The sequence below is a fragment of the Labeo rohita genome, chromosome 4 (assembly GCF_022985175.1).
Source record: "Labeo rohita strain BAU-BD-2019 chromosome 4, IGBB_LRoh.1.0, whole genome shotgun sequence".
Taxonomy (NCBI): domain Eukaryota; kingdom Metazoa; phylum Chordata; class Actinopteri; order Cypriniformes; family Cyprinidae; genus Labeo; species Labeo rohita.
In genome coordinates, this window is record NC_066872.1 from 40209858 (window position 1) to 40237807 (window position 27950).

General features: G+C 35.2%; 1 protein-coding gene across 1 annotated transcript; it reads left to right on the forward strand.

Moving 5' to 3' along the window:
- The first annotated feature begins 812 nt into the window (after positions 1 to 812).
- Positions 813 to 26504, forward strand: ttll12 (tubulin tyrosine ligase-like family, member 12). Its single transcript, XM_051108548.1, has 14 exons — positions 813 to 1004; positions 1205 to 1356; positions 2333 to 2531; positions 3576 to 3735; positions 10931 to 11064; positions 11639 to 11715; positions 12894 to 13010; positions 13101 to 13295; positions 14715 to 14826; positions 20629 to 20780; positions 21176 to 21257; positions 21337 to 21405; positions 24598 to 24736; positions 26289 to 26504. Exons 1-14 carry the CDS (start codon positions 870 to 872, stop codon positions 26438 to 26440), a joined length of 1875 nt encoding a protein of 624 aa, XP_050964505.1. The 5' UTR covers positions 813 to 869; the 3' UTR covers positions 26441 to 26504.
- The last annotated feature ends 1446 nt before the right edge of the window (positions 26505 to 27950 follow it).

Sequence of the window (27950 nt, forward strand, 5' to 3'; positions counted from 1 at the left end):
TAATGTATTTATGGTTTATATAACAGTTTAAGACTGTTTTTGTATTAATTTGTTTGCATGTAAAACCAATAAACTCAGAATGTGCCTAATTATAGTTAATTATGTTTAAGTGGTTTGATTATAATGATTATTTGTAAAATGACTTTAAAAAAAGACCTTTACGAAAAGCTAAATTACGCGGAATTCTGAATTGGTCGATCGCAGCACTACTTTCACTCCGCGTCTCGTATCAATCCGCGGTCTAGTTTTTAGCTAAAAGGCGCCGTCTAGTGACTCAAAGCGGTTACAGAGTGGAAAAAAATTGTCTCAGGTGAGTTTACTACTGATTTTTATACATATTGTGAGCTTGAAACGTTTATAGATAAACAGAAAATCAGGTGTCTCCAGTTAACGCGGGGAAAAAAAACATAAACACGACGAGGATGAGAGAAACTGAAATTGATAACGGTCGTTTCTAGCTAAATAATTTAACTAACTAGTTATATCTAAGGTAATGTTAGTGTTACTTTATAGACTGGTTGCTTACTACATTCTATGGACTGGATTATTTTTCTTTCCGGAAACTAATATGCTAATACGATAATACATTAATTTATGTATCTAAAAAATTGCTGTAATAATGACTATACATTATTCTTTACACAGAACACTAATGGTAAACTTGACAGGATAATGAATTTATTGTATACTGTGTGTTTTGACCGCTTTACAAACTCAAAATCAGTATAAAATGATCGAATTACAATACAACATAACAGTATATGGGAATTAACCGTCACCGTAAATCAGACGATGGCCCTTTAAATCTTTTCCCATGATGCACCGCTGCACGGTTCACATGTGAGTTGTCAGAAAGAAAACTAGCAAAGATGCAGAACGGTAATGTGAATGGAGAAGAGGATGAAGCGTATCAACTCTTCCTCTCTCAGCACAGTGCCGCTTTAAAGGCGGCGAGAATCCCTCCGCTTTACTGGAAGAGTTTGCATTTGAAACTTGCCAGTGAGGTAAAGTTAAATACACAGCCATCACATCTGTACCAGCTTGATCGGGAAATAGTTTTACTCTTCTGACTTTATATGTATATTAATATATAGTTTTCTTTAAATAATAGTCTTCAAAATACTAGACTCTATGTACACAGACACTCCAGTGTTGATTGAGCTAGCATGGACAGGTAATATTATCGATTCTTTTTCTCCTCTAGGTTTTTGATGCTGGTGAGGTGTTTGGTATCATGCAGGTGGAAGAAGAAGATGAAGATGAGGAGAATGAGCGTAGAGTCAATCCTGGAGATGAGGTGGCTTATAAAGTGATTGTGACCAGAGAGAGTGGCCTGCAAGCTGCTGATCCCACCAGGTGAGGGCAGCAGTGACCCATTAGGCAGGGAGTCAAGTAATCTTATTGGAAGCATTTTAGTAGGTTTGTAATGATAAAAGGGTAAAGGGTAAATATCTGATATGTGTCGAGTTGCTGACGTACACTGGGTATTTTTTTGGGTTGCTAAAGAGGAAGGTCAAGGTACACTGAACATCAGATGGAGAGGAAACACACATGAGCTGAAGTCTAGACCTGGTAAATATGCACTACAAACCACAGGTCTCTTATGTCAGATGAGTTTCTACCACAATGACGACAGTTTTATTTCACATATGAAAGTAAGAAACAGCACAAGGTATTTTATGGTATTGCTGTGATGTATAAAAAAACAGGGTATTGCCATGGTACACATTCAAGAAGATGTTTTACCATGGTAAAAATAAAAAAATATATATAAATACATAAAATAAATATATAAAACTTGATACCTGTTTTGCATGGTAATGAACAGTAAGATCAGTAAACTTTTTTTTTTACACTTTCATAAAAATAGAGAATGAAATATATTCAAATAGAAAGCAGTTATTTTAAGTAGTAAAAATATTTCACAATTTTACTGCTTTTGCTGTATTTTGGATCAAATAAATACAGGCTTGGTGAGCAGAAGAGAATTCTTTAAAACACGTTGAAAAATGAAAGTTTTGACTGGTAGTGTACGTTGTGTCTTTAATAAGGTTGAAGGCCAAAACTCTAACTAGGTTCTTACTTTCCCCAAAACAGAGATAAGCTGTTTTTTTTCTCACAGTCAGAGTGTTAGACAACAGTCTTTTTACTTTCTGGTGTTTATATAATCGATATAAGAATTTGAGGTGGATGTCAGTATTAACACTTTCAGTTATTACACTTACTATTTATCAGTTCATGCATTTCCTGCTAACCTTGCATTTGCTAGCCTCATGCTCAACTGTTTGAGCATTAGGAAAGTTTTGAAAATTTTCTCTCTTTTGGTTTGTAGTGTGTTCCTTGTAGATCACGCCTGGACATATAGGGTGGAAAGCGCACGGCAGCAGCTGCTGGAAATTCCTGGACTGCTGATCCGGATGGCCAGCCTGATGGGTTTGCCTTTTCACGGAGAGGCTCCTGATCCAGACATCGTGGATCTGGTCCTGGACAACATGTGGAAATACAACCAAACCTATCAGCTTTCCCAGGGGGTAAGAGAAGGAAAAAGAATCAAGGAATAGTTCACCCAAAAATTTATATTTGCTGAAAATTTACTCACCATCAGGCCATCCAAGATGTGAATGAGTTTGTTTCTTCATCAGAACACTTGGAGAAATGTAGCATTACATCACTTGCTCATCAAGTGAATGGGTGCCATCAGAATGAGAGTCTAAACAGCTAATAAAAACATCACAATAATCCACAAGCAATCCACACAACTCCAGTCCATCAGTTAACATCTTGTGAAGCAAAAAGCTGCATATTTGTAATGAACAAATCCATTGTTAAAGCGTTTTTAACTTCAAAACGTTTCTGTTTAAAATCGCCTATCTATGATATTGCTTTGTCTAGTGAGGAAGTTGTTTTATTTAACCTAGGAAAGAAATATAAACAGATTAAGCACAGAAGCAAAAACAAATATATTGTGGATTTTGATCGAGAGGACAACAGGAGTTATGCTATTTTAGTGTTTTAAAGTTAAACTGCCATAGCAATGGAGTCATTCAACACTGGAGTCACATCATTATGACTTTCCTTCTGACGGCACCCATTCACCAAGTGACGTAATGCTAAATTTCTCCAAATCTGTTCTGCTGAAGACACTCAGCTGTGTGTGGTATGAGGCTGAGTATTAATATTTGGCCAAGATGCAACTATTTGAAAATCTGAAGATAAATACAGAGAAAATCGCCTTTAAAGTTGTCCAAATGAAGTTCTTAGCAATGCATATTACTAATTAAAAATTAAGTTTAGATATATATTTACGGTAAGAAATTTACAAAATATCTTCATGAAACATGATCTTTACTTCATATCCTAATGGTTTTTGATATAAAAGAAAAATTAATCATTTTGACCCATACAATGTATTTTTGGCTATTGCTACAATATACCTGTGCTACTTAAGACTCATTTTGTGGTCCAGGGTCACAAATGTACATCTTTAAGTGAACTGTTTATTTAATCTACCAGTGTGCATTCTGAAACATGATATTGCTGCTAAATTTGGTTTGATGAAAATGACAATGTTGCAGTCTGCAGAAGAAAAGGTCCCTGTGTGGTACATAATGGATGAATTTGGATCTCGGGTTCAGCACTCTTCTCAGCCGACTTGCTGTATGGCTCCTCTGTTTTACACACCACAACAGATCGCTTACTCAGTGCTGTGGCCATTGCAAGATCTGGAGAATGGAGGTATGCACACAAAAAAATGTGCAACAGAGCTTTTCCAAAATGCAATTCACGTTTATTCCATATAGTGTGTGTTGCCGAAAATTCGGAATAGAACACGTAGTCTAAATCATCTATACTGACTCATTCTCACTGAACTGCAAAGAAATAAAAATAAGTAACAAAATAGCATTGTTATTGCTTAGCAAGCTGTTTGGCCTCACTCCATAGCTCATTATAAAACTTCCTGTCTGTCTTCAGCAAGACAGATGTTTTTTCGGAGCGCATGACCTGTCCTTGACTACTCTGATAACATGCGTTCAGATACTTGTCTTCTTAACAGAGTGCAGACTTTGTCTCCAGCCAGCTTGATTTAGTTGTTTCGTACCAGGTGCACAGAGAGGTGGGATATTTCAGCTTGCGCTAGCATTTCTTTATTAAGGCTCTGTTAGATTAATTTTCAGACTATTTGTAGTCTTGATGCTATCAGTCATGAGCTGTGAAGCGGTGAGTCAACCGCTTTGATGCAGAGCAGCAGGAGTAGCGTGGGATCCGAGGAGAATTGTTAAGCTGGTACAAAGAACTAGTGTACTACCATAACATTGTCAGCTTTAATAAGGAAGATGGTCATGTTTATTTAACACTGATTCATAAAATAACATACTTGATGTCCTAGGTATCCAATCAGAGTACTCAGAGGTCAAACGCTAGTCTATATTGAAATAGTGACAAGTAAGATGTGTGTATGAAATGTGTGTGCGTGTGTACTTGTTTTTGCTACATTGTGGGGACCAAATGTCCCCACAAGGATAGTAAAACCTGACATTTTTGACACAATTTTAAAAAATTATTAAAAATAGTAAATGATGTTTATCTGAGAGTGTAACGATGCAAGCATGTTTTCTGTGAGGGCTAGGTTTAGGGTTAGGGTTGGGTTAGGGGATAGACAATATCGTTTGGTCAGTATAAAATCTATAGAAGTCTATGGAAGGTCCCCACAATTCACAAAAACAAACGTGTGCGTGCGTGTGTGCGTGCGTGCGTGTGTGCGTGCGTGTGTGCGTGCGTGTGTGCGTGCGTGTGTGCGTGCGTGTGTGCGTGTGCATGTGCGTGTGTGTGCATGTGCGTGTGTGCGCTTGGGTGCTCGGTTTCCTTTTTCGTGTGTCCAAGGTTCTTGTTTTGTCTAGGTGTGTTCATGATGTGCACATAGTGAGAGGAAGTTACTCAAGCGGAGTCTTACACAAAGAGTCAAGCTTAAGAAATAAGAAAACATTAACAATTGGCACTTTAAATCATTTGATTCATTGCTTCACTTTTGATTATAATTGCGAATAAAGCTGAAAAAAGGGCAAGCAAATAAAGCCACAATATGCAATTCATGCAATTCAATATGCAAGTCATATTCTAATACTGTGGTCAATATAGAATTTTTTTTTAACAATCTGTTTATTGAGATGTTTAAAAATATAACAATTTAATCCAACAATATTGGAGTTACATCTTTTCAAATGAAACAGGCTTCTTTTACAGCTTCTTTTTGGTTCATGAACAGTAAGAATTTTTTTTTTTATAAAGAAGTCTCTTCATAAGCACACAATGTATGTAAATGTCAGTTACAGCTACGTTAGTTTGTGGTTTCTCCCGGGGCCCACACAAGCTGGACATCTTTTGCTCTAATAAACATAGATGAGGGCGCCTAGAGATTTTGACACTTTTGCACCCCTTAGTACTTTTTGTTCCGTATGTTCTATATGTGTCTGGTTTAAAGTTAGAGATTGCACAAAATGCTAATTAAAATAACAGAAGCAACAGCATACAAATTTGAATGTTAAATCTCATAGAAGGACTGATAATATGCTGAATACATGATGAGAATTAATAATGATGTCAAGAATGATTCATAAAACATTTCAGAATACAATTCATAATGCAGAACTTCTTAAATTACTGTGTAAATTCTTAATAATTCAAAAATGTACCAAAACACACCAAAAATGTAATTTATTCCTGTGATCAAAGCCAAATTTTCAGTGTCATTATTCCAGTCTACAGTGTCAAATGACTTTGTAACATTATACACTATATATATATATATATATATATATATATATAAATTTAAATAGATCAAAAGTGATGGTAAAGATATTTATAATGTTACAAAAGATTTCTGTTTCAGAAAAATGCTGTTCTTCTGAACTTTCCATTCATCAAAGAAACCTGAAAAAATTCTACTTAGCTGTTTTCAAAGTAATAATAATATTAATAATAAATGTTTTTGAGCAGCAAATAATAATATTAGAATGATTATTTCTGAAGGATCAAGTGACTGGAAAATGGTGCTAAAAGTGCAGCTTTGAAATCAGGAATACATTACATTTTAAAATATATTCAAATAGAAAACAGCTATTTTAAGTAGCAAAAATATTCAAAATTGAACTTTTACTGTTTTTGCTGTACTTTGGATCAAATAAATGCAGGCTTGGTGAGCAGAAGAGACTTCTTTAAAAAACAAAAACTTTTGACTGGTAGTGTATCTCTTGTGGGTCCACACTAATGTTTTTTTACATGATTTATTAAGTCAGAGATATTGTTATAATCTGAAGTTGAGAAATAGCAAGAAAGGTTCAACATTTTACATGCTCTTTCTGCTTTAGCTGTCAAAAGGTTTAATATCATTTCTTTAATATCATTTTACAGCAACTCTCATTTAGGAGAGAATCAGGAGTGTCAGTTGTTCTAATAAGTGATGAAAGCCAGTACATTTATCTTTTGCAAAGCACCTGCTACCTCTCCAAATGGAAACATTCCCCAACCTAAACTTGCAGCTTGTGAAGTCCTAGAGGGCGTATAGGCTCCTTGAGATGTATTCCTGGCACCACTATTCCTGGAATCTTTTTCGGAAAAGTGCAACGTCTCTACCAGCACACACGCAATATTGTGGTGCCCTAACGGATGTGTGTAGTTTGGCGAACGGACAGTACAGTTCTGTTTTTTTCAGTTTTTCAGTCAGAATCCAGTTGTGCATTGGCTGATAAAGAAACAACCGGTTTATTTTAAAAGAAACACAAAGCCAAGTTGAAAAATCAGCTGTCTGTATACATGTTGTATACACTATTCTCTCAACCCCCATGTGTGGTATTCCTACAACTCTTGATTTTGATTTGATTTTGTGATGTGACAGTCTGAATAAATAAAATATTCCATATCGGAATAAGAATTGATAGTAGACTGGTTAGGTTTCATAGTAAGCAAACGTGGTGGATACAGATATATTAAATTATGCAATGGAGTGATATTTTGAAATGACGTAATGTGTTTTGTTATATAAAGGCAGTCTTTGTGCCATTTAGAATGTGGTTTGAAGTATTTCAGTCATGTGTTCAGGGAAGAGGTCAAAAGGTCTCAAAAGGGAGTCTGTTTTTTAGCTCGTGGGAAGGGAATCACCCGCACTTGTCTTCAGTCATGATTCTGGAATGTGCCATCTTCCGACCATTTGTCTTGGGTTTACTGCCTAAAGTCGGTAGTGCTGGAAAGGGCTTTCATAACTCATACAATAGTCCATGGAGGAGTAATGAGTTAGCTCAGGCTTGCAGATTCCACATTGACAGGGTCTCTTATTTTATGGCCCTGGAGTATTAAATCGGGCCTCTTGTGAAATGTTTCTTCTTGCTCCATTGTGGCACAGTTTAAAAAAATGTTGTCACTTCCTGATTTTCTATAAGAGCTTTTTTTTTTTTCTTAGAACTCACCATGACTGCATGTATTTATTCAAAAAATGCAATTATAATTGAAATATGTGATGCGATGAGATCCAGGCAGACAAAGTCTTTCAATAAAATTGCAATTTTTTGGAATAAAAGTTATTAACAGCTTTGTAGGACTATACATTATTTGGATAATTAGTTTAAAAAAGTTATATTTGATGCTGTTGCATAAAGCTAAATAAAAATAATATATTGATATTTAATATTGTTATTATATTTTCTGTCCAATTTAATTGTTTTATTTTCAGTAAAAGTGTGCTTATTTTATGGGCTTGTGTTTTTAAATTAGTATTCAAATTATTGAGTTAAATTAAAAAATCTTATAAAATTACTTAATTAAATAGCAAATAATTATTACAAATCATTTTTGGTTTCAGTTTCAGTTTTTCACCAAGTGCATCCCGAATTTTCGGTTTCAGCCCAGAATTTTTATTTTGGCGTGTCCCTATTGAAAATATATGTAAAATGTATTAAAAACTGTGATTTTTGTGGAAACAATACCTTTTTCAGGATTCTTTGAATAGAAAATTAGAATACAGTATTCATTTGAAATCTTTTGTAACATTATACGTCTTCACTGTCACTTTAGATCCATTTAATGCATCCTTGCTAAATAAGTGTATTAATTTCTTAAAAAAAAGAATATGACCCCACACTTTTAAAGCTTAACGTACATTACAGGCTGTCAATGATAAGCAAAATCAGTTTTTTTGTAAGTGTTAAAATAAAGTATTTGAGAAGATCTAATCTGGTTGAGCGACCAAGGAACCAAGAATGACATAGACACAAATAATGTAGTTCACTCAAGGTTCAAAGCTTTATTGTGAGTGGTATGTTTATATAGCTAGTAGAGGCAGTGAAACTCAACTCAGCACAAGTAAAGGAAAAGGATATAGACAGCCAGCTTTGAAAAAAAAAACATGTCTTGTGACCATGATGTAATGCTGCATACGTAAGAGTAGAGTGTTTTATGGAATCTTAAAATGGCCACTTTTGACTCATCAAAAACCGTTGTGCCTCCATACAGAAGGTTTAAGAAAGTGCGTAAGATTGCCTCTGTGTGAGGATACACTTAGAAACTCTTGTCAGACATATAAACTTCTCCTTTTAATCACTTCTGTCAGATCTTAAGTAAAGACGACTGATTTCTTACGTCTTCAACAGGCAGATAACCTTTAACCTTTAAAAAAAAAAAAAAAAAAGAGATACATCTCATTCATTTTATGTTGTGAATGACAAGATCAAATAGATTCTTATCTATCTGTACTTAACGCCCAACAGGGAACAAAGGGGATTACACCACAGGCTGCAGCCCCCCCATGGAAATGAGCATGTTTCACGTCTATACATGATGATAAAAGACAGACCGGAGATGCTCCATTAGGTCTAGCAGTCAAAAATTCAAGTGTGATTGGAAAAACTGGCAGGTGTTAATATCAGATGTTAGCAGGGCCTTTATCACTTGAAAGACAAGTTTGCAGTCTCTAGGACTCCAGGTCTAACACCCCACAGAAAGCAAAGGTGGTTATCGTTCACACCTTCTTCCAAGTCATTTGGCTACTTATCACGAAGCAGTTAGTGTAATCATTTGATCCTGATAAATCCTTAACCATGTGAAGCCTGGCATATGAAATAATAGTCAGGAAAGTCTACTTTTTTGAAGTGGATTTTTTTGATGTGTTGGGATTTTGAAATTTACATATTCATATAAGAAATTTATGGATTTATAACTATGAAAATGTTTATGAATTATTTTTATATTATTATGCATTAACCACTCATAAGAATCATATACTGAATACGCTGAGCTCTTTTATGGTTTTTGACACGAACATTCTGTACTCTGCCTGTGTTCTTTGTGGTTATAATGTGGTTTAATTCCGGCCTAGCATACGTTCCTTGTGCATAGGGCTGTTATTTTAAAATAAAAAGCTGCACATGTCTGAATTTCAGAAGATTTTTTAGATATATGAACTCGATGTCCCTCCTGTACCCTGGTGGGTAAAACCACAGGGTATAATTATTCTGATTTTCAGACATCATGAGATCATAGTGTCGTCATTAACCTTCTTTCATATATGCTCAGTTGGTTACATAGCAGGAAACTGCTTTTTTGGGTGGTTTTAAACGCACTGAGAATAAAGGTTATAAATGCACCTGCAGACAAAGAACTTCAGCTTCTTCTCCTTTTTCTCTGACACTTCTGGGTGAGCCCTAGACCTTCTTCTATAGACTTAACCTTCTTGGATTTGTAAGACTTATATGATTGATAGAATTTATAGATTTCTTAGATTTATATTAACTTAATTTGGACTGATTAAGAATGGCTTTTATTGAGTTTGCGTTATGCAATATATTTGTGAAATGATTGGATTGAACATTCTTATTGAAACTTAATTTTATATTTTATATTTTTAAGTTATTAATAATTCTGTTACTGATTTGCATTTCTGAAACATTTTGAATAAATTTGTAATTCTCCAAACCACCCGTCTGACGTGGATTCGATTTTGCATCAGGAACCATTTATCCCTTGGACAAAGTAATTTTTTTTTTTATTTTAGTGAAATAAGGGAGAAAAAAAACAGAATTGTCAATTTGTAAACTAAATTGTGAGAAAAAAGTCATGATTGTGTGCAATCACCCTTTTTATTATTTAGTATTATTTCAGGTTTCCATACTAACACATCTGCAGATCTGAGCAAATGGGTTTTGACACGCTTGATATAAGATCATGTACATCATGTCTGCAAAAACAATTGCGCATGTCAAATGTTATACAGTAGGATTTACAGGGTTAACAAGCATTATGTAAGGCTCATCACACATGAAAATATGTCACATTTCTGTTTGAAAGTACATTAACTAATGATTCTTTAAGCCAGTGGTTCTCAATTCCAGTCCTCGTGCCCCACCGCTCTGCATATTTTGCAATTTTCTCTTAGTTAATGCACCTGATTCTGATAACCAGCTCGTTAGAAGTGAGCGCCGTGCATGAACTGTGTTTTGATTGACATGGTCCCTACACAGTATTCATTGTTCCCTATTCCCTGAGCAGGGAAAATCCGTTGAAGTTTACTTCAGAACAGTCATTTATGCATATTGCTGCTGCCTGCAATGTCTTCACACACAAAATCTTACTAGAGAAGTGTGAAGTGTGACATAAATGCATCTGTAAATAAAAACAATTTAAATTCATGTTTCGCACACTTTAATGACCTTTAGTTAGAACACATACGCTCACTTTGAACTGGAATCATGGCGGAAAGTCCACTTCACATGGCACTTCGCAGATACATACGAAATATGCAGAGCGGTGAGGCATGAGGACTGGAATTAAGAACCGCTGCTTTAAGCTTTATATAGTGTTGTAATATTAGTTAATGAATGTTAGTATAAAGTGTTGTTTTTTTAATTGATGTCTTTGATTTAATGAGAATTTTAATATTTATCAGATGAGGTGACACGTGATTTTGCATATGGAGAGACTGACTCTTTGGTGAGGAGATGCCGCCTTTTACCATGGGTGGCTGATGAGCTTGAGGCCGTAAGCGAAGACGTCCAAGAACCGTCTGACCTTTACTATGAAGTGAGTGAATTTATGCTTAAAATGTGACCCTCACAAAACCAGTCATAAGGTTTTATAAGGATTTATACATCATTATACATTTATACATTTAAATATGCTTTCCATTGATGTATGGTTTCTTAAAATATTTGGCCAAGATACAACTATTTGAAAATCTGGAATCTGAGGGTGCAAAAAAAGAAAAATATTGCGGGAAAAAAAAAAAACACCTTAAAGTTGTCCAAATGAAGTTCTTAGCAATGCATATTATTAATCAAAAATTAAGTTTTGATATATTTACGGTAAGAAATTTACAAAATGTCTTCATGGAACGTGATATTTACTTAATATCATAATGATTTTTGGCATAAAAGAAAAATCTATAATTTTGATTCATACAATGTATTGTTGACTATTGCTATAAATATAGCCATGCTACTTATGTTTTGTGGTCCGGAGTCGCAAATATTGTTTGCTTTGGAAACGTTTGTCTGTGTCTTACTGGTTGTTGGCATTTATTCAACTGCTGGTGTGCTTTTTCATTCAGTAAAATCATTAAGTCCCGTTTTCTCTCTACATCACTGCATTTTTCCAGACAATTCTGCAAGAGAACAAAGAGAAGCTTCCTGTAGACATCCAGCCTTACTGTGTACCAGATGGAAAAGTGCTGAAGTAAGTCATTGGGTTGCTAATTGTTCTGTTGTGTTCTTTGCAACTTTAAAATATTTCCTCTTGAAATCAACCTTGTATCCATGTCTAAAATCCAAGTGTCTCACCTTTTATATTCCAAGTTATGTTTTGTATGATTCTGCTGGTTTGATTTAATTTTCATGACTGGATATGTTCTTTGTATTTTGAGTTAAATCTGTCATGATCTGGAGATATTTATTTTATTTTATTTCCTTTAAATCTCTTGGTAAATCTTTTCTTTTAGGGTGAGAAATGTGTGTGTGTGTGTGTGTGTGTGTGTGTGTGTGTGTGTGTGTGTGTGTGTGTGTGTGTGTTTGTGTGTTTGTGTGTACTTGTTTTTGCTAATTGTGGGGAGCCCCCCCAAAAGTGAGTTAAATCTGACATTGTGGGGACATCCCTGGAGATATTTATTTTATTTTATTTAGGGTTAAATCTCTTGGGGATAAATCTTTTCTTTTCAGTATAAAATCTATATGTGTCTGTGGAAGGTCCCCACAATGTGTGTGTTTGTGTGTGTTTGTAGGTGTAATTGAGGGTCTGGAACATGTCCGTGCATGCAATAATTTAAAGCCCCCTAATGAATATCTATAAATCTTGGGTCACAAAGTCAGCAGTTTGTGTACTCCATCTAGATATAAACATTCTTTCTCCTCCAAGGCTGGCAAGGTTTAAAACATCTTCAAAGATAAAACACAGACATGTAGCACTTGTGGATAAGTGCTATACTGGGCACCAAAAATGCGAAGCACAGAATTTGAAAGTATGCATGATATAATCTCTTTACCCTCAGTCAACCACAACAGTCAGTTGTTTATCTGCTTAACACACTCTCATGTGGTGTGTACCATTTACTATGTGGTTGCTTTCTCTATCACAGTCTGGTTCATGCACCTTGTGGTTTAACTCAAGCATGCTTGCTGCTTATGTGATATTTGGAGCCTAGTATATCTGGCATAGAGCCAGTTGTCCTAGAAATTTTAGAGGCCATAGAGTAGATGAAAAATGCTTATGCTCATGCATATTCTTAAGTGTGTAGATATCAACTAGAATAGTACATGGTTGCACACTTTTTAATTGAAATAGATGAAAAGTGCTTTAAGCATTTCTTACTCACTACGTGTGTGTTCACTTGGTTGCTATTTCTTGTGTACACAAATCAGGGTCTACACTGAGATGAAGCAGGTTTTAGACCATCTGAAAAATCCACGTTTCCAGTTCACCGAAAACGAGGAAGAAGCTGATGTAATCTGGGCCTTCTCCCATATCCGAGATTATCGGTGAGCATGTTTACACTCACACACACATCAGACATATTTCTTGTTTTACTTAAGTGATTTTGTTTGCTTAACTGATTCATGTACTCTTAGAAAATTAAGCGAGGAACGACCTCATGTCCTGCTCAACCAGTTTCCCTGTGAGACGGTGCTGACCACTAAAGACTGCCTGGCGTCTGTGGCACGGAGATCCAAGGGAGGTCAAGAGGCTCCGTGGCTCCCCAAAACCTTTAATTTACAGACTGAGCTCCCTCAGTTTATCAGACATTACCTGCAGAGACAGGAGAGGTGAGTGTCTGTTTGATCATAGTAGTGGAAAAAACTAATATGCAAGGGACTGTGGTATCTGACATAAGGTGCTTGATTAAACATACTTTATTGGAGAAATGTCTGTGAGTCGTGTAAACAGTAAACATAAAATTGCACACATTTATTTTTTAATTTTTTATGGCAATATTAGAGAGGCTGCTTGTGAAAGCAATAGACTAAAAAGGTCTTGTCTTTGTCACATATTTGGCAAGGCTCACCACTGTACTGTTTGACCTTTTTGCAAGAATACAAATTTTAAAATGCTCTGGCCATGTAAAATCACTGAAATGTTTTTTTCTACAACATGGTCGGAAAAAAATTGCATGCAGAAACTAAAAATTGCACACATTACACACTTATAATTAAAAATGACATGATTGCACAGACTAGCCAGACTTCCTAATCATATGACAAATCTAGTAATAGCATGCACTTGTTCCACTTCTTTCCTTGTTGTTAGATGCACTTTTGACCTTTCTAGATGTGCAAAGTACGTTTCAACATTTTGGATTTCAACATAAGCATGAAACCTAAAATAGGAATGAACTCTATCCACAGGCTATTGCTTATTTCTGTTATGATGTCAGAATATTGTCTGAATAAGAATATTCTGCCATTGTAAATTGTGGTCCTTCTCTCTCCTGCCCTATTTTTAATAACTACTAATTTTATTATAACATAGTATATTACATAAATCATCTCCGAAGGTTATATAGGTGACAAGCGATTAGAGTTTTCATGCTATGTGTTGCTTCAGAGATGTATATCTGCTTCCCATGCGTTAGGGTCCAAATGCATACAGAAAACATTTATCTACTTCAAGGTTGAGTAGTTTGGCTGTTACGCTTATCAGGTGTTATTCCCAAAACAGACAGATAGTAAATGCAGTTTCACAGGGAGAGAAGTTAGGGTAATATTCTACCTTTAAACTACAATGTTTGAAAGGAAGAACAAGTAAAAGCCCAATTATGGGTTATAAAAGCCTTTTTATTCCACTTTTATTTATTCCCCTTTTTTCCTAATAATAACTTTATTATTAAAGTTATAACTAACAATTAAACATCATTTAATCAATGAAGTCTAATGGGTTAAAACTTGATTAAATATGTATTGAAGATATTGAAAGGATATAAGTGGAAGCTGCCGTAGATCTGTTGATTCACAGCTTTAAGGTACCAAGGGGTACGAAAGTGGACAAGTTCAAAACGTTTCCGTTCACACCACATCTGATTGACGAATCTATTGATTCTGTTTTCTGTTTCACATCTGATTCTGCTCTATTGTTTTGTAATGTCTTTTCAGTGCTTTTCCACCTAACACAATGAATTAAAATCATCTTTTGAGGGTGAATATGTACATTTCAGAATCCCAACACTTATTTGTCAATGATAATTTCAGAGGACTGGACAACCACTGGATCTGCAAACCTTGGAACCTGGCCCGTGGTCTGGACACCCACATCACAAACAGCCTTAACTATATAATCAGACAGCGAGAGAGCACCCCAAAGGTATACCTGCACACACAAGACCGCCACTTATCCTACTTTCTGTACTGAGTCTGCACCCACAGAATTACATGGAAAATACGTCTTAGCATTGTCACAAACATTCAGTCCACAGAACAGGACTTGTAGACATAACCCAGCAACTTTCAAAACTGTTTTGTGAAGTCTGCTGAAACTGTAGAGGTTTCTGCCGCTTCTTTGAGAAATCACTCTTGAAGTCTTAAGGTTTTGATGGCAGGAGATTTTATGTTTTTATTAGCAGACAAAATTAAGCAGAGAGACTGCAGAACATCCATCTGTTTTTTAGGAAGTAGACAGGAGGCATTAATTTATGTTGAGTGTCAAAATGGGATGTGGGTTTTTGTAATGACTACACATTGCATTCTCTTGCAGGCATTGATTATACCTGATTAATTCATATTTTGATGAAATTCATATTTTGGAAATATGTTTTGGAAATATGTGTTTTGAAATATGCTGAAAATGTACTCACCCTCAGGCCATTCAAGATGTAGATCAGTTTGTCTTCATCAGAACAAATTTGGAAAAGTTTAGCATTTCATTACATGGGTGCTGTCAGAATGAGAGCTCAAACAGCTGATAAAAACATCATATCCACACGACTCCAGTTCATTTTTACGTTTGTTATATTTCTTATACTGCCTAGATATCCCAAACAAACTAAGTTGCATCTCAACCATCCAAAAAGCCTATTTAATTTCAAGGAAATTTGCCCTAGCCAGGTCTGGACTACTTAGGGCTCGACAGAAGACTTTTTTAGGTTAAGATAATAGGTTATAATAATAAATCACTTGTTTTAAGAGAGGTTTAAACGCATCACCATTTAAAATGGTTTTGCTTTATTAGAACAATAACTCATAAGTAATAAATCAAAAAAGTTACCCTTGGCCATACTTCCAAAATTCCAAATGCAAAATTGCAGTACCTTTTAAAAGAGCAAGCAAGTCTACTTCTGTTTTAGTTTAAAAATCGTAACACCTTTTGAAGCATAGGCGAGACACATACATATCATATATATGCTAGGTTCTTAACCGCATAGTAACGTAGTAATTCATGACGGTGAATAGGAGCTCCATTCACATCTATATGTTGCAAATGCATCCCCCATGCATACCATTTTACAAATTAAGCAACACATTTACATAGCAGTTTTAGCCGTTGTTAACCACAAGCGAATAACCCCTGTGGCATAGTTTTTGCTTCCTCTATCCATAATTTTGCTATCTCCAGTGAAAACGTCATCTTGTCTGAATCAGGAGAGAAATATGCACAGATCAAGCACTGTTTACAAGTGAAAAACTGTTCTAAACAAATGAGTTTGTGGATATTGATGCGAAATTAAAACAGGGATGAACTTGTTAGTTTTTTTAATTTTATTCATTTATTTTTTTTTTTTTTACTAAAGGAAGTGTTATTATGCTATTTTGGCCAGAAGCTAAGGTTTAAAGTTAAATGTCTTAATTTTTTACAAGCACAAGACATTAAATGTTGGACTGGAGTTGTGCAGATTACTTGTGGATTATTGTGATGTTTTTATCAGATGCTTTTACTCTCATTCTGACGGTACCCATTCACTGCAGGATCCATTGGTGAGCAAGTGATGTAATGCTAAATTTCTCCGAATCTTTTCTGATGTAGAAACAAACTCATCTACATCTTGGATGACCTGAGGGTAAGTATATTTTCAGCTAATTTTCTGGACGAACTATTTTTTTAAACAACAGAACAATTAATTGAACACACTGTATTTCATTCCTGTCAGAAATCAATCTGCAGCTTCCCTGACTGAAAGAGAAGCACAAAAAGACTCTCCTCCGGGTCTTTGGAGTCCCACTAAGACCCTCTCTGAAGGCATCTCGGTCACATGCCATACAAAACAACTAACAGTTCCTTCAAGCAGACTGTTAGAAAGAGAAAAAGCAATATCTTCTCTCTCTACGGTTAAATGTCATTTGGATATAACTGGAATGTGGGCCCTACTTATCCCCTAAAAGTACTTGTATACATCTAATGTAAAATAAGGAACACAACACAAAAAATCAGCTATGCAGACAAAGCTTTTTGCTATGCTGTTTCTTTTTTTTTTAAAAATTGTATTTCATTTGTTTGCATTCTTTCCACCTTCTTGTGTTCATTCTTTTTCCTCAGTAATCTTTAGCAACATTATCTTTGCTTGTGATTTTCTCACTTCCTCTGTAATTTCCTGTGCCCTTTTAGTAAAATTTCACACTTTGTTCCACACTCATTGTTTATCTAAATTTTAAGCAAAAGAAGTCACATACACCATGACTTTTAAACCAAGAAAATAACTAAACTTCATCTTAAAGCAAATAGTACTTCTTTTAGCTTGTTTAAAGCATTTCTTACATAATTTAAAGAAGTCCACTTCCAGAACAAAGATTTATAGATAATGTACTCATCCTCTTGTCATCCAAGATGTTCATGTCTTTCTTTTTTCAGTCGTAAATGAATTATGTTTTTTGAGGAAAACATTTCAGGATTTTTCTCCATATAGTGGACTTCTATGGTGCCCTGAGTTTGAACTTCCAAAATGCAGTTTAAATCAATCCCAAATGCGGTTATAAACGATCCCAGCCAAGGAAGAGGAGTATTATCTAGCAAAACGATCGGTTATTTTCATAAAAATAATACGATTTTAATACTTTTTTATGTCAAATGCTTGTCATGTCTTGTCTGACTCTGCCTGGACTCTGTTTTTTTTCCAGTTCATGATAGTTAGGGTATGTCGAAAAACTTCCATCTCATGTTCTCCCTCAACTTTGTTAAGGGTGTTTGATCTTCTTTGCATGTTCACTTTGCAAAGACTGTGTCGGTACTTCTGCAGCGATGTAGGATGATTTTGAAATGATTTTTGAAGTAGAGGGAGAAAATGCGATTGGAGTTTTTCGACATACCCTAACTGTCTTGAACCAGAATACACAGAGAGATTATATGGAGAAAAATCCTGAAATGTTTTCCTCAAAAAACAAAATAAGAATGTTCAATCCAATCTTTTCACAAATAAATTGCATAACACAAACTCGATAAAAGTCATTCTTAATCAGTCCAAATCAAACTTAGTCATTAAAAATCTAAGAAATCTATGAATTGTATCAAACATATAAGTCTTACAAATCTGGGGAGGTTAAGTCTAGAGAAAGAGATCTATTAGAGAAGAAGAGCGGGAGAGAAAAAGAAGAAGTGACAGCGAAGAGATAAAAGCAGAAGTAAACCCTCGTCAAAGACACATATACTAAAGAGCTAAAACCAAAAAAGGGGTAATGTCCTGATACATGACCCACTAAGTACAATGTCTGTACCATGTCCACGTCCACACCAACTCGTGACTGTCTAAATTATATACTAATGATATCCTGTGGTCTATCACCCCCCAGGGACAATGCGGGCTAAACATATCTTCTCATAGTCTAATTAACACTTGTGCATTTTTTGGTACTTGTTCCAAAATATTTGTAGATGGGTCTAAGAGACCACACACACACAGTGCTGATTAAAACTAAATTAAAGACTGCATGACCAAAAGGTACATGAGAAACAACACACACTGTATGTGTTGCACGTGTTGGACATGTTAAAAGTCATAAAAGGGCTGAGTACATTCATGAAACAAGAATAATTCAGTGACACTTGTGGTAGAGATTTTCTTACGCACCTGATCTCTCAACACCAAAATTATCCTCAGGTGACTTTTCTGACTGAAAACTGAGCAATAGCTCTGCATACTCTGTGTAATCAGGGTCATCACCTTTTTTTTGTAAAGGACGTTTGACCTTCTTTGCACTTTCACTTTGTAAACACTGGGTCGGTACTTCTGCAGCGATGTAGGATGATTTTTAAGTTGGAGGAGAAAATCGGATGGGATGCCTAAGAGAGTCTGACTGTGAGTTGGATGATTTCTTGCCCCCTGTGAACACTATCACTTGGGACTAAGGTCTCTAGTGTTCCACTATACTTGCAGAAATTAGACAGACTCCAAACAATAACCTTGAATATGCTTTAATCATGGCTGGAGGACCTCACACCAATCACAGAGAGTCTTCAAAACAAAAAGGATACAACAGTTTATATACAGTAGGAAAAGTGCATAGCAAAGCTAACATTACATCATTCTCCTCTAAAATGTTTGGTTCACCAAATCATGAGATTACTATTTTTAGACAGCGTCTGGCCATCTCACCGTTGCCTGTTTCATTATTGCGAACTACTGAAGGTTAGAACATTTCTGTTCTCTAAAATGTACCTAGAGGTTAGGTGTTGAGGATTTGAAAGTGAAAGCTCAACTGCCATCAAGTAATATGAAATATACACATGTCCCTGGGAGAACCCTTTGCTTTTATGAAAATGGTTAATAAAATGTTATTTTTAAAAATAGACCAACTAGTGAAACTCCACTATTTATTTATTTATTTTTTTTGATGGATAGCAGAATGGGTGAAACTTATGAAAAAATTTTGCTTAGTTTGTCTCAGTTCATCTCAATCTCACAAAGTTCTGTTATAATCAATGAACCTCTACAATGCACAGTTAATCTCTTATTTACATTGCATCTACACTTTGAACAGTAAATGAACAGTACTCTGCACTGAACAATACTCCGCCGTTTTGAGCAGAGAAAATACTCGGCAGTTTTCTCATGGTTTGTCTTTCAGTAAATTAATGGAGAAGTTCACATCTATAAAAAATTACAGATAATGTACTCACTCCCTTGTCATCCAAGATGTTCAGGTCTTTCTTCAGTCGTAAAGAAATTCACTGTTTTTGAGGAAAACTTTCCAGGATTTCTCTCCGTATGTGGTGCCTCGAGTTTGAACTTCCAAAATGCAGTTTAAGTGCAACTTCAAAGGGTTCTAAATAATCCCAGTCGAGGAAGAAGGGTCTTATCTAGCGAAGCGATTAGTTATTTTCTAAAAAAATTATAATTCTCTGCGAGAACTGTGTATTCCGGTTCATGACAGTTAGGGTAGTTTGAAAAACTCCCAACTCATTTTCTCATCCCACTTCAATTGTCTTACTTCTTTTTTCAAAGCACCAGACAAACAAGTAAAAAATGTAAAAACATAATCTTTTATTCAGCAAGGATTTATCAAAAACACAGTAAAGACATTGTTACAAAAGATTCTTAGTTAAAATAAATGCTTTTCTTTTCAACTTTCTAGTCTATCCTGGGGGAAAAAAGTCACTTTTTACCACAAAATTATGCAACAGCCCCACTGTTTTCAACATTGATAATGTTAGATTATTTCTTCTTTTCTCTGCACCATCAGATAGTTCTCAGTCCCTTCGCACAGCCGTGGAAATAGTAAGGAGCACAAAGTCTCTCTTCACAGACTACTTTATATTTTTTTGTCCAAGCATCAGTTTTTTTACATTGTCAAGGGGGTGGTGCACCGATTGACCAATAAGCAATTCTTTTCTAGGCTGATTTCCAAGAGCAATACATGCATGCAGAAAAAACGTTTTAGGACCAAATTCTTGATTTCCATTCTTCTTCTGCTCTCCAGTGTTATTGAGTTCCTAATGTTTCTTGGTCACCAAATTAGCATATTAAAGTGATTTCTGAAGGATCATGTGACACTGAAAACTGGAGTAATAATTCAGCTTTGACATCACAAGAATGTATTGCATATTAAAATGGATTTAATGGATTAAATTGTAACTGTGACTGGTAATGTATGTGTCTGAAGTGTGTTTTTGCTGTATATGTCTGTGCAAAATTAAAAAGCAATAACATCACATGACTTAGCCTGTATGTGTGTGTTTTAGGTGGTGAGTAAGTACTTGGAGGACCCTGTGCTGTTTCACAGAGAGGAAGTGGGCATGGTGAAGTTTGACATCCGATACATGGTGCTGCTGCGCTCTGTTGAACCTCTGCGTCTTTATGCATATGACGTCTTCTGGCTGCGTTTTGCTAACAAGTAAACACCCACACAAACACTCTATATGCTGTAGACACCTGAAAACCCAAAGCAATTGATGTAAATATCTTTCAATAATATATACAGTTGAAATAGTTTAAAAACAGTGAGATTTCAAGTCAGCTAAAGGATGGGAAGATTAATAAATATCCTGATGTGGGGTTATATAAACCAAGTTTATTGCCAAAAGGAATTCTAGCTTGAATGAGAATGTGAAAGAATAAAAAATAGAGGTATTTGGAAAAGAAGTCTCTTAGTTAATTATTCTCCAATGCTGAAGTGTGACACTTTGCAGTTGTTGTCATATTAGCAAACTTGTTTCTAAGCATTTACATTAAGCATGTAACGCCATGTCTGCATTCATAACTGCATTAAGATGCTTCTCTTTATTCCAGACCTTTCTCGCTGGACACATTTGATGACTATCAGAAGCACTACACTGTGATGAACTACGCCGCTGATGTGCAGCTCAAACAGGTACAAAAACTCTGCTTAGACTGCATGCTTGACTCTGTAGAGTTGATCTCAGATAAATGATGGTTTTGTTTCCCGTCAGATTCATTATGATGAATTTATCCCCATGTTTGAGAGCCAGTATCCGCAGTATCCATGGAAGCAGGTTGAGGTATGGCTTTATGCTTTTCAGTTTCAATCTGTCTATCTAAACCACAGCATAAAGTGGTCTTGTTGTGAAATTTTCCAGGGCAGGGTCTTAAAAAAAATCTTAAAAAGTCTTAAATCGCTTTTCCATAAATTAAGGCCTTGAAAAGAGCAGCCAGTCTTAAATTCATATGATCATGGCATTAATTTTCATGATGGATTGTTTCCGCATGTGTTTCATTTTAAAGTGAAGCGAAAACATAATTTCTGTGTTAATAAAACTGACCGCAGCTGCTCAATGCAGTGTAGTACAAAAAGTGCAGTGCAGTTTGTGGAAGTTATTATTTTATATTAGGCATATAACATGATGTATTTATATGCGTTTTAATAAAAGTTTGTTATGTTAATGGCGCTAATTTAAAAGTGAAAGTAAAATGCGCACAACGCTTTTACAAGCTTCTTAAAATCAAAGGACAACTCGAACGAACTAAAAATAAACAACTGCTTGACGCTGAATTGCCGCTAATTTGAAAGTGAAAGTAAAATGAGCACTGCGCTTTTACCGAAGGAAAGCAAGGAAATGAGGGAAAACTGTAACAAACTAAAAAAATTGCTAGATGCTGAAATTCTGCTAATTTGAAAATTAAAGTAAAACTTGAACTATACTAAGAGAACATATTGCTGTATTAGAATTATAGAGTATCATCAGCATAACAATGGAAACTAATCCTGTATTTTCTACATGTATATTGAAAACAAGGACCTAAGACAGATCCTTGCGGCACTCCATATTCACTGGCATTAATTGAGATGATTCCTTGTTTAAATTAACAAAGGTAACAGTCAGATTGGTAGGATCTAAACCATCTTAAAGCCTGCCCTTGAATATACTTATAGTTTTGCAATCAGTCTATGAGTATGTCACAATCTGTAGTGTCAAACACAGCACTAAGATCAGGTTAAAATAGTAATAAGAATGCAACCTTGGTCTAATGCAAGAAGCCATATTACAGTTCAGTATTACAGTATTGTATTTTTACTTGATTAATGCAGTCTTGGTGGGAATATGAGACTTTAAACAAACAAAATAAATAAATTAAACATTTAAATAGCAATGTATATATCTTACAGTTTTGGTGCATTTCTCAGATCACAACTGAAATTCTCAAAACTACCTGTTGAGCTGCCACATCATCCTTTCACTTGTGCACATCATGTATGAGCATGAGTATTTTTATTGATTAGAATAAAGATGAACTGAGTGTAATCTATAAGAGCCAAAGAATTTCTACTATTATATATGGCTCAGTGAAGAAGCCTAAGAATGAAAGTAGAATGAACTGAACCTACTTATAGCCACCTATTTCAGTCCTGGTGTGACCATATGGGCACTGCTTAAAATAAATAAGTATATGTATGGAATGTATTGATTACCATTGGGGTGTATATATTTGCGTTCAAGACTGGAGACTGGCTCAACTTTACTTCTTGGAGAATAAAGTCTTTTGGCATCACAACCTCAGAGCGTTGAGACTCCACAACAATCATAAAAGCAATTTCTCATTCTTTTGAACAAATTGCAAATGCTTTGGTACATTCATGCAGCTGATTATGTACAATTGTCTGCTGTTTCCTACATTTGCCATGTTGATCAAAAATATTATACTGGATTTAATTCCTTGCATAAGTCATTAAATGCAAAATGGTTGAACTTGCTGTTACGTACTAAATTGATGACTTGCACAGGTGAATCTTGAATTTCACTAATGAAAGAAAATGTAAAACATTACATCAAACAATGTAATAACTCAGTATCTTATAAAGCTTAATTTGGCAAGCATATAGGCAGAGCACAACACAGTGTTACAACAGGACCAAGGTGAGAAGGATGTGTAGTAGGTGGGTAGAGAGACAAAAAAGGCCAAGGAAGGACTGATGTAGGGCTGTCACAATTATGAAATTTGGTTAATTGTCTAAGAAATAATTGTGATTATGTTGATTAATTGTCTGGTCTAGGGCATTGACGATTATGATGATTATGGCAATTAATTGTCTGTTTTATGGCTTTGACATACATTTTTTATGCACGTTGGTCATTAAATTGTAACAAAGGATTGTGATTAGGGACAAAATAACACTGAAACTTTTATTAAAATTTTTTATTAAAAAATTTATTTTTTTTATTTATAAAAAAAAAAAAAACGGAGTTACCTTAAGAGACACATTGTCATGTCTTCACATGTCTTCAGAGACACCCTAACATTTTCGTGTCTGCGCACTTTGATAACTCCATAAACCCGATCGCTTTTTTGATCCGAGAAAATCCCCAAAATGATGAAATAAGAGCCACAATTGTGGCATTTTGATGGCACTGATGTATTCATTGACATAAATGCTTGCATTTGAGAGATGAAATGAGGATTGAGCACGTAACAGGCTTTTGTGTGGTGCTGTTTCTGCCACTTTTCTGTGTGGGATCACTCTCAGTCTTGAAGTTTTGATGCCAGAAGATAGACTTTACTATCAGAGACAATGAAGCTGAGAGACTCTCCAGAGAAATCTCCAGAGTCTGTCTACACACTCTTTTATACAGTTTTTCTTTAAGGTGTGTTCAATATGTATTCGTTATTGTTTTGCTTTCTTTAAATTCCAGGAAGTAGACAGGAGGTCTCAAGTTATAATAAGATAAAGGAAGAGGCCCCATAACACAGCTTTATAGAAAGTCATATACCATACTTATGCAGGCCTCTGTACACACAGGCAAACTGATACATAACTTGATACATAATTCATTAATTCATATTCTAATTAATAAAAAATATTCTACATTGTTTGTATAAAGCTTTTTGAGAAATGCAAGAAATGTACTAAAGTGGCTGAGGAAAACTGTAAACTATATAAAATATATATCTTTATATTTAAATCTTATAATAACCATAATCATTTTATTTAAATATTAAAGGTTATACAAAACAAAACTAAATCTCACCATGTACACTCATGATTAAGGTTCCTCAGCGTCTGGTGTTCCTGTAATAATATCCATTGAAAAGTATCCATTTGCTTAAACACATGTGCCAGACCTCAAAAGTTGTCACTTTTTGTTCTTGTTTATCTCGTATACATGCAAACAGAAAAAAACGACTATGCTTAGCACTCTCACTGTAATCTAAAATGCTCCACTATTTGTTGTCATTTTAAATGTTGTTTGTTACAGGCGGATATCTTTAAAGCATTTGCAGAGCTCTTTCAGGCAGCTTCTTGCCGCCCTGCTCCATATGGGATTTGTGGGTACCCCTCCTCCAGAGCCATTTACGCCATTGACCTCATGCTTAAATGGGACCAGATGACCGAAGGTAAACACTGTAGACGGTCAAAATCATGCTCTCTCTAATAGCTACATGAATTCAGATTAGAATACATTTTAGTTTGATTTTTGTTTAAGAGAGAAGTTCAACAGGTATTTTTGTGTTATTTGTTTGTTAACATCTGATGCATGTGGAATCAGCAGACAATAAATCGACATTTTAATTGAAAAATAAGGGGATAAAGTGAGAAAACGAAATGTTTCTCTCTCTTCTCCAATCACACTTGCTGTGTAGAAGTAACATAATGGGCGTAAACAAAACATGGTGACCCAGACAAAACTAAAAAACATTCAGAGCAAGGACAAGTCATGGGATAAGATATTAAGGCTTGAAAGCTATGAAAGCTTGTTTCCACCACAGGATAAAAAATCAAGGTAGTTGCAATCTTTTATCTCACATTTCTGACTTTTTTTCTGAGAAAAAGTCTGAATTGTAGCTGGTGCAAAATTGAATCCACGTCAGATGGGTGGCAGAAGTTACAAATTTATTAAGAGTTTCAGAGATGCAAATTTAATAAAATTAAGTTTCAATAAGAATGTTCATTAAATTGCATAACACAAAGTCGATCAAAGACATTCTTAATCAGTCTAAATCGAACTAAGTTAGTATAAATCTAAGAAATCTATGAATTGTATCAAACATATAAGTCTTAAAAATCTGAGGAGAATCTCAAATGTGCACTTTATATACTTTTATATCTTAGAGAGTTAAGATCATAAAAGGGGTAATTTCCTGATTAGTGATCCACTAAGTATACAATGTCTGCAACGTATGCTCAAATGTCAGTCATGACTAACAAAACCATGATGATATTCTGTGGTTTAACACTTCTGGGGCCCATGCGAGCTAAACATACCTACTCAAAATCTAACTGACACTTTTGCATTCTTTAGTATTTCTTGTTTCAAAATGTCTAAATGGGTCCAAACTAAGTTAGAGATTGCATACTGCTGGCTAAAAAGGAACATGAGCACAACACAAAATGCTGTACATGTTAAAAATCATAAAAGGACTGAGTATGTGATTCTTAAGAATTAATAATGCAGAATAATGAATAACGATGTAAATAATTCATGAAGCATTTCATAATCAATTCATAATGCATAACTTCTTATATGAATATGTAAATTTTAAAAGTCAACACACCAGTAACACTCAAAATTGCAAGAAAAATGTAAGAATTGAGAGATTAAAATGGCATTCCATGGCAGAATCAAAAAAAAAAGAATTTTGAGAACTAAACTTACAATTCAAAAAAAAAAAAAGTCAGAATTCCAAGATTTAAATTTGGAATTGAGTGGGGGAAAAGTCAGAATTCTGAGTTTATATCTTGCAGTTTGATTCTTTATATCACAAATTTGTGAACAAAACATCAAAAGTATGAGAGAAAAATTCACAATTACCTTAATTTTTTTATTCAGTGGCAGAAATGGACTTCCATAACATACCTGTAAAAAAAAAAAAAAAAAAAAAAAACCACAAGGAATAACGTCAGTTAAACTGCATAAATCACATAGTTCCATCATTTTTTTTTCTTCAGGAGAACGTGTGATGCAGCCTCAGATACTGGAGGTGAATTTTAGCCCAGACTGTGAGCGGGCCTGTCGTTATCATCCCAAGTTTTACGACCACATGTTCCAAACACTGTTCCTGGATCAGTCAGAACAGTGCCCCGTCACTCAAATTTTATGACCAACTTGCACTAAATGACTGTCTCAATGTTCAGTATAAATAAAGATGTCTAACGCCCTTTTAACATTGTCATTTTTTTCCCTAACCAGCTGTGGTCCATGCAGCAGATGCACTGATGAATCACTCCTGTACTATTTTAATGTGTGAATTTTTTGTCTCTTGAATTTTACTTTTTGATTTTAGTGGCTAAATGGAAAACCCACATGTAGCTACTCCAGTACAATGAGCAAAAACTGAAAGAAAATGAACCAGTTAATAAAATTGTCTCCGTATCTTCTGAATGTTTAGGATTGACCAGAGGCTCAAGGTTTTGCTGATTAGCATGACCCTGTTAGGCCTTTCTGTTGGATGTCATAAGTATATCTAGTTGCAAAGAGCATCTTTCTTCATGGCATTTTTATGCATGCACTGTATTTCCCAGGAAAGAGGAAAATTCTGTCACATGCAATTGCAAGATTTAGATTTCTTTTGTTCTTCAGTTAAGTAAGGATTTATTTTCAGTCCTTCTCAGTTAGCAGTGGTCTGTGGGAAGAACTGTTACACAAAGTCGGGTCCCAAATCTTCACTGAGAAGCTTATACAGTTTATTTTGCATAGAAAGAAAGGGGATAACCTCATGCAGGATGAGATAACGTTGGAAAAACAAATAATTCACTTCTTAACAAAATAGCATACGTAATGCAACCTTGAAAGAGGAAACAGTGTAGCTAACATTTTTCAAATTCTTAAGATAAAAACTCCTAGCTATTATTTTGGAAAGCAAGGATACTCATTCTCTATCGTTAAATGATATAAGGAAAGTGAATGGCGACTCTTAATAAGCTCAGACGCAGAAAGGCCTATTAATCAAACAGCTACGAATTTTTTGTTTAAGTATAAAATGTATTTGAAATAAGTATACTGGGATTTCTTCTGTAATTAAAATTCACGAAATTATTTAAATACATTTTTAATAACGCTTTGCGTACATATTTGACCGATTCCCTGAATCGAATCAAAGAATCGAATTAAATGAATGATTCTTTGCCGCGTCCGACATAAAGCAGGTAATTCTATTGGCAGCGGTTCTATGCTTTGTTGTTTTATGGGGGTTTTAAGTGGCAAAGACAATGAAAATGTTTGGAAAGCATCGTTAAGTTAAAGTTAAAGTAAACTTCTCGAGCAAAGCAAGCAAAAACAGTGCTAAAATCTAACTAAGTTCAGAAACACGAGCCTACTTCTACATATTAGCGGTGTCAGGGCGGTGCAACTGGTGCAAACGGACTGAGGGGGGACCGTCCCCCGGAGACCCCTCCCTCCGGTACGCGATCTACCCAGCTTGGGACGGTCCTGAGCAGCTTGTTTTGATGTTTGCATCGCGAATACCGCTAATCGCGCGTAGATCTATTCATCGTTTAAAACAGCCGTCAATGTGGTGATAATGCAGATGCAGATCATGCAGGTCATAAATATATAAAAGAGCAATTGGCAGGCAAAAGGGCGCCAGTACTGGTGAGAATTGCCCCTCGTTG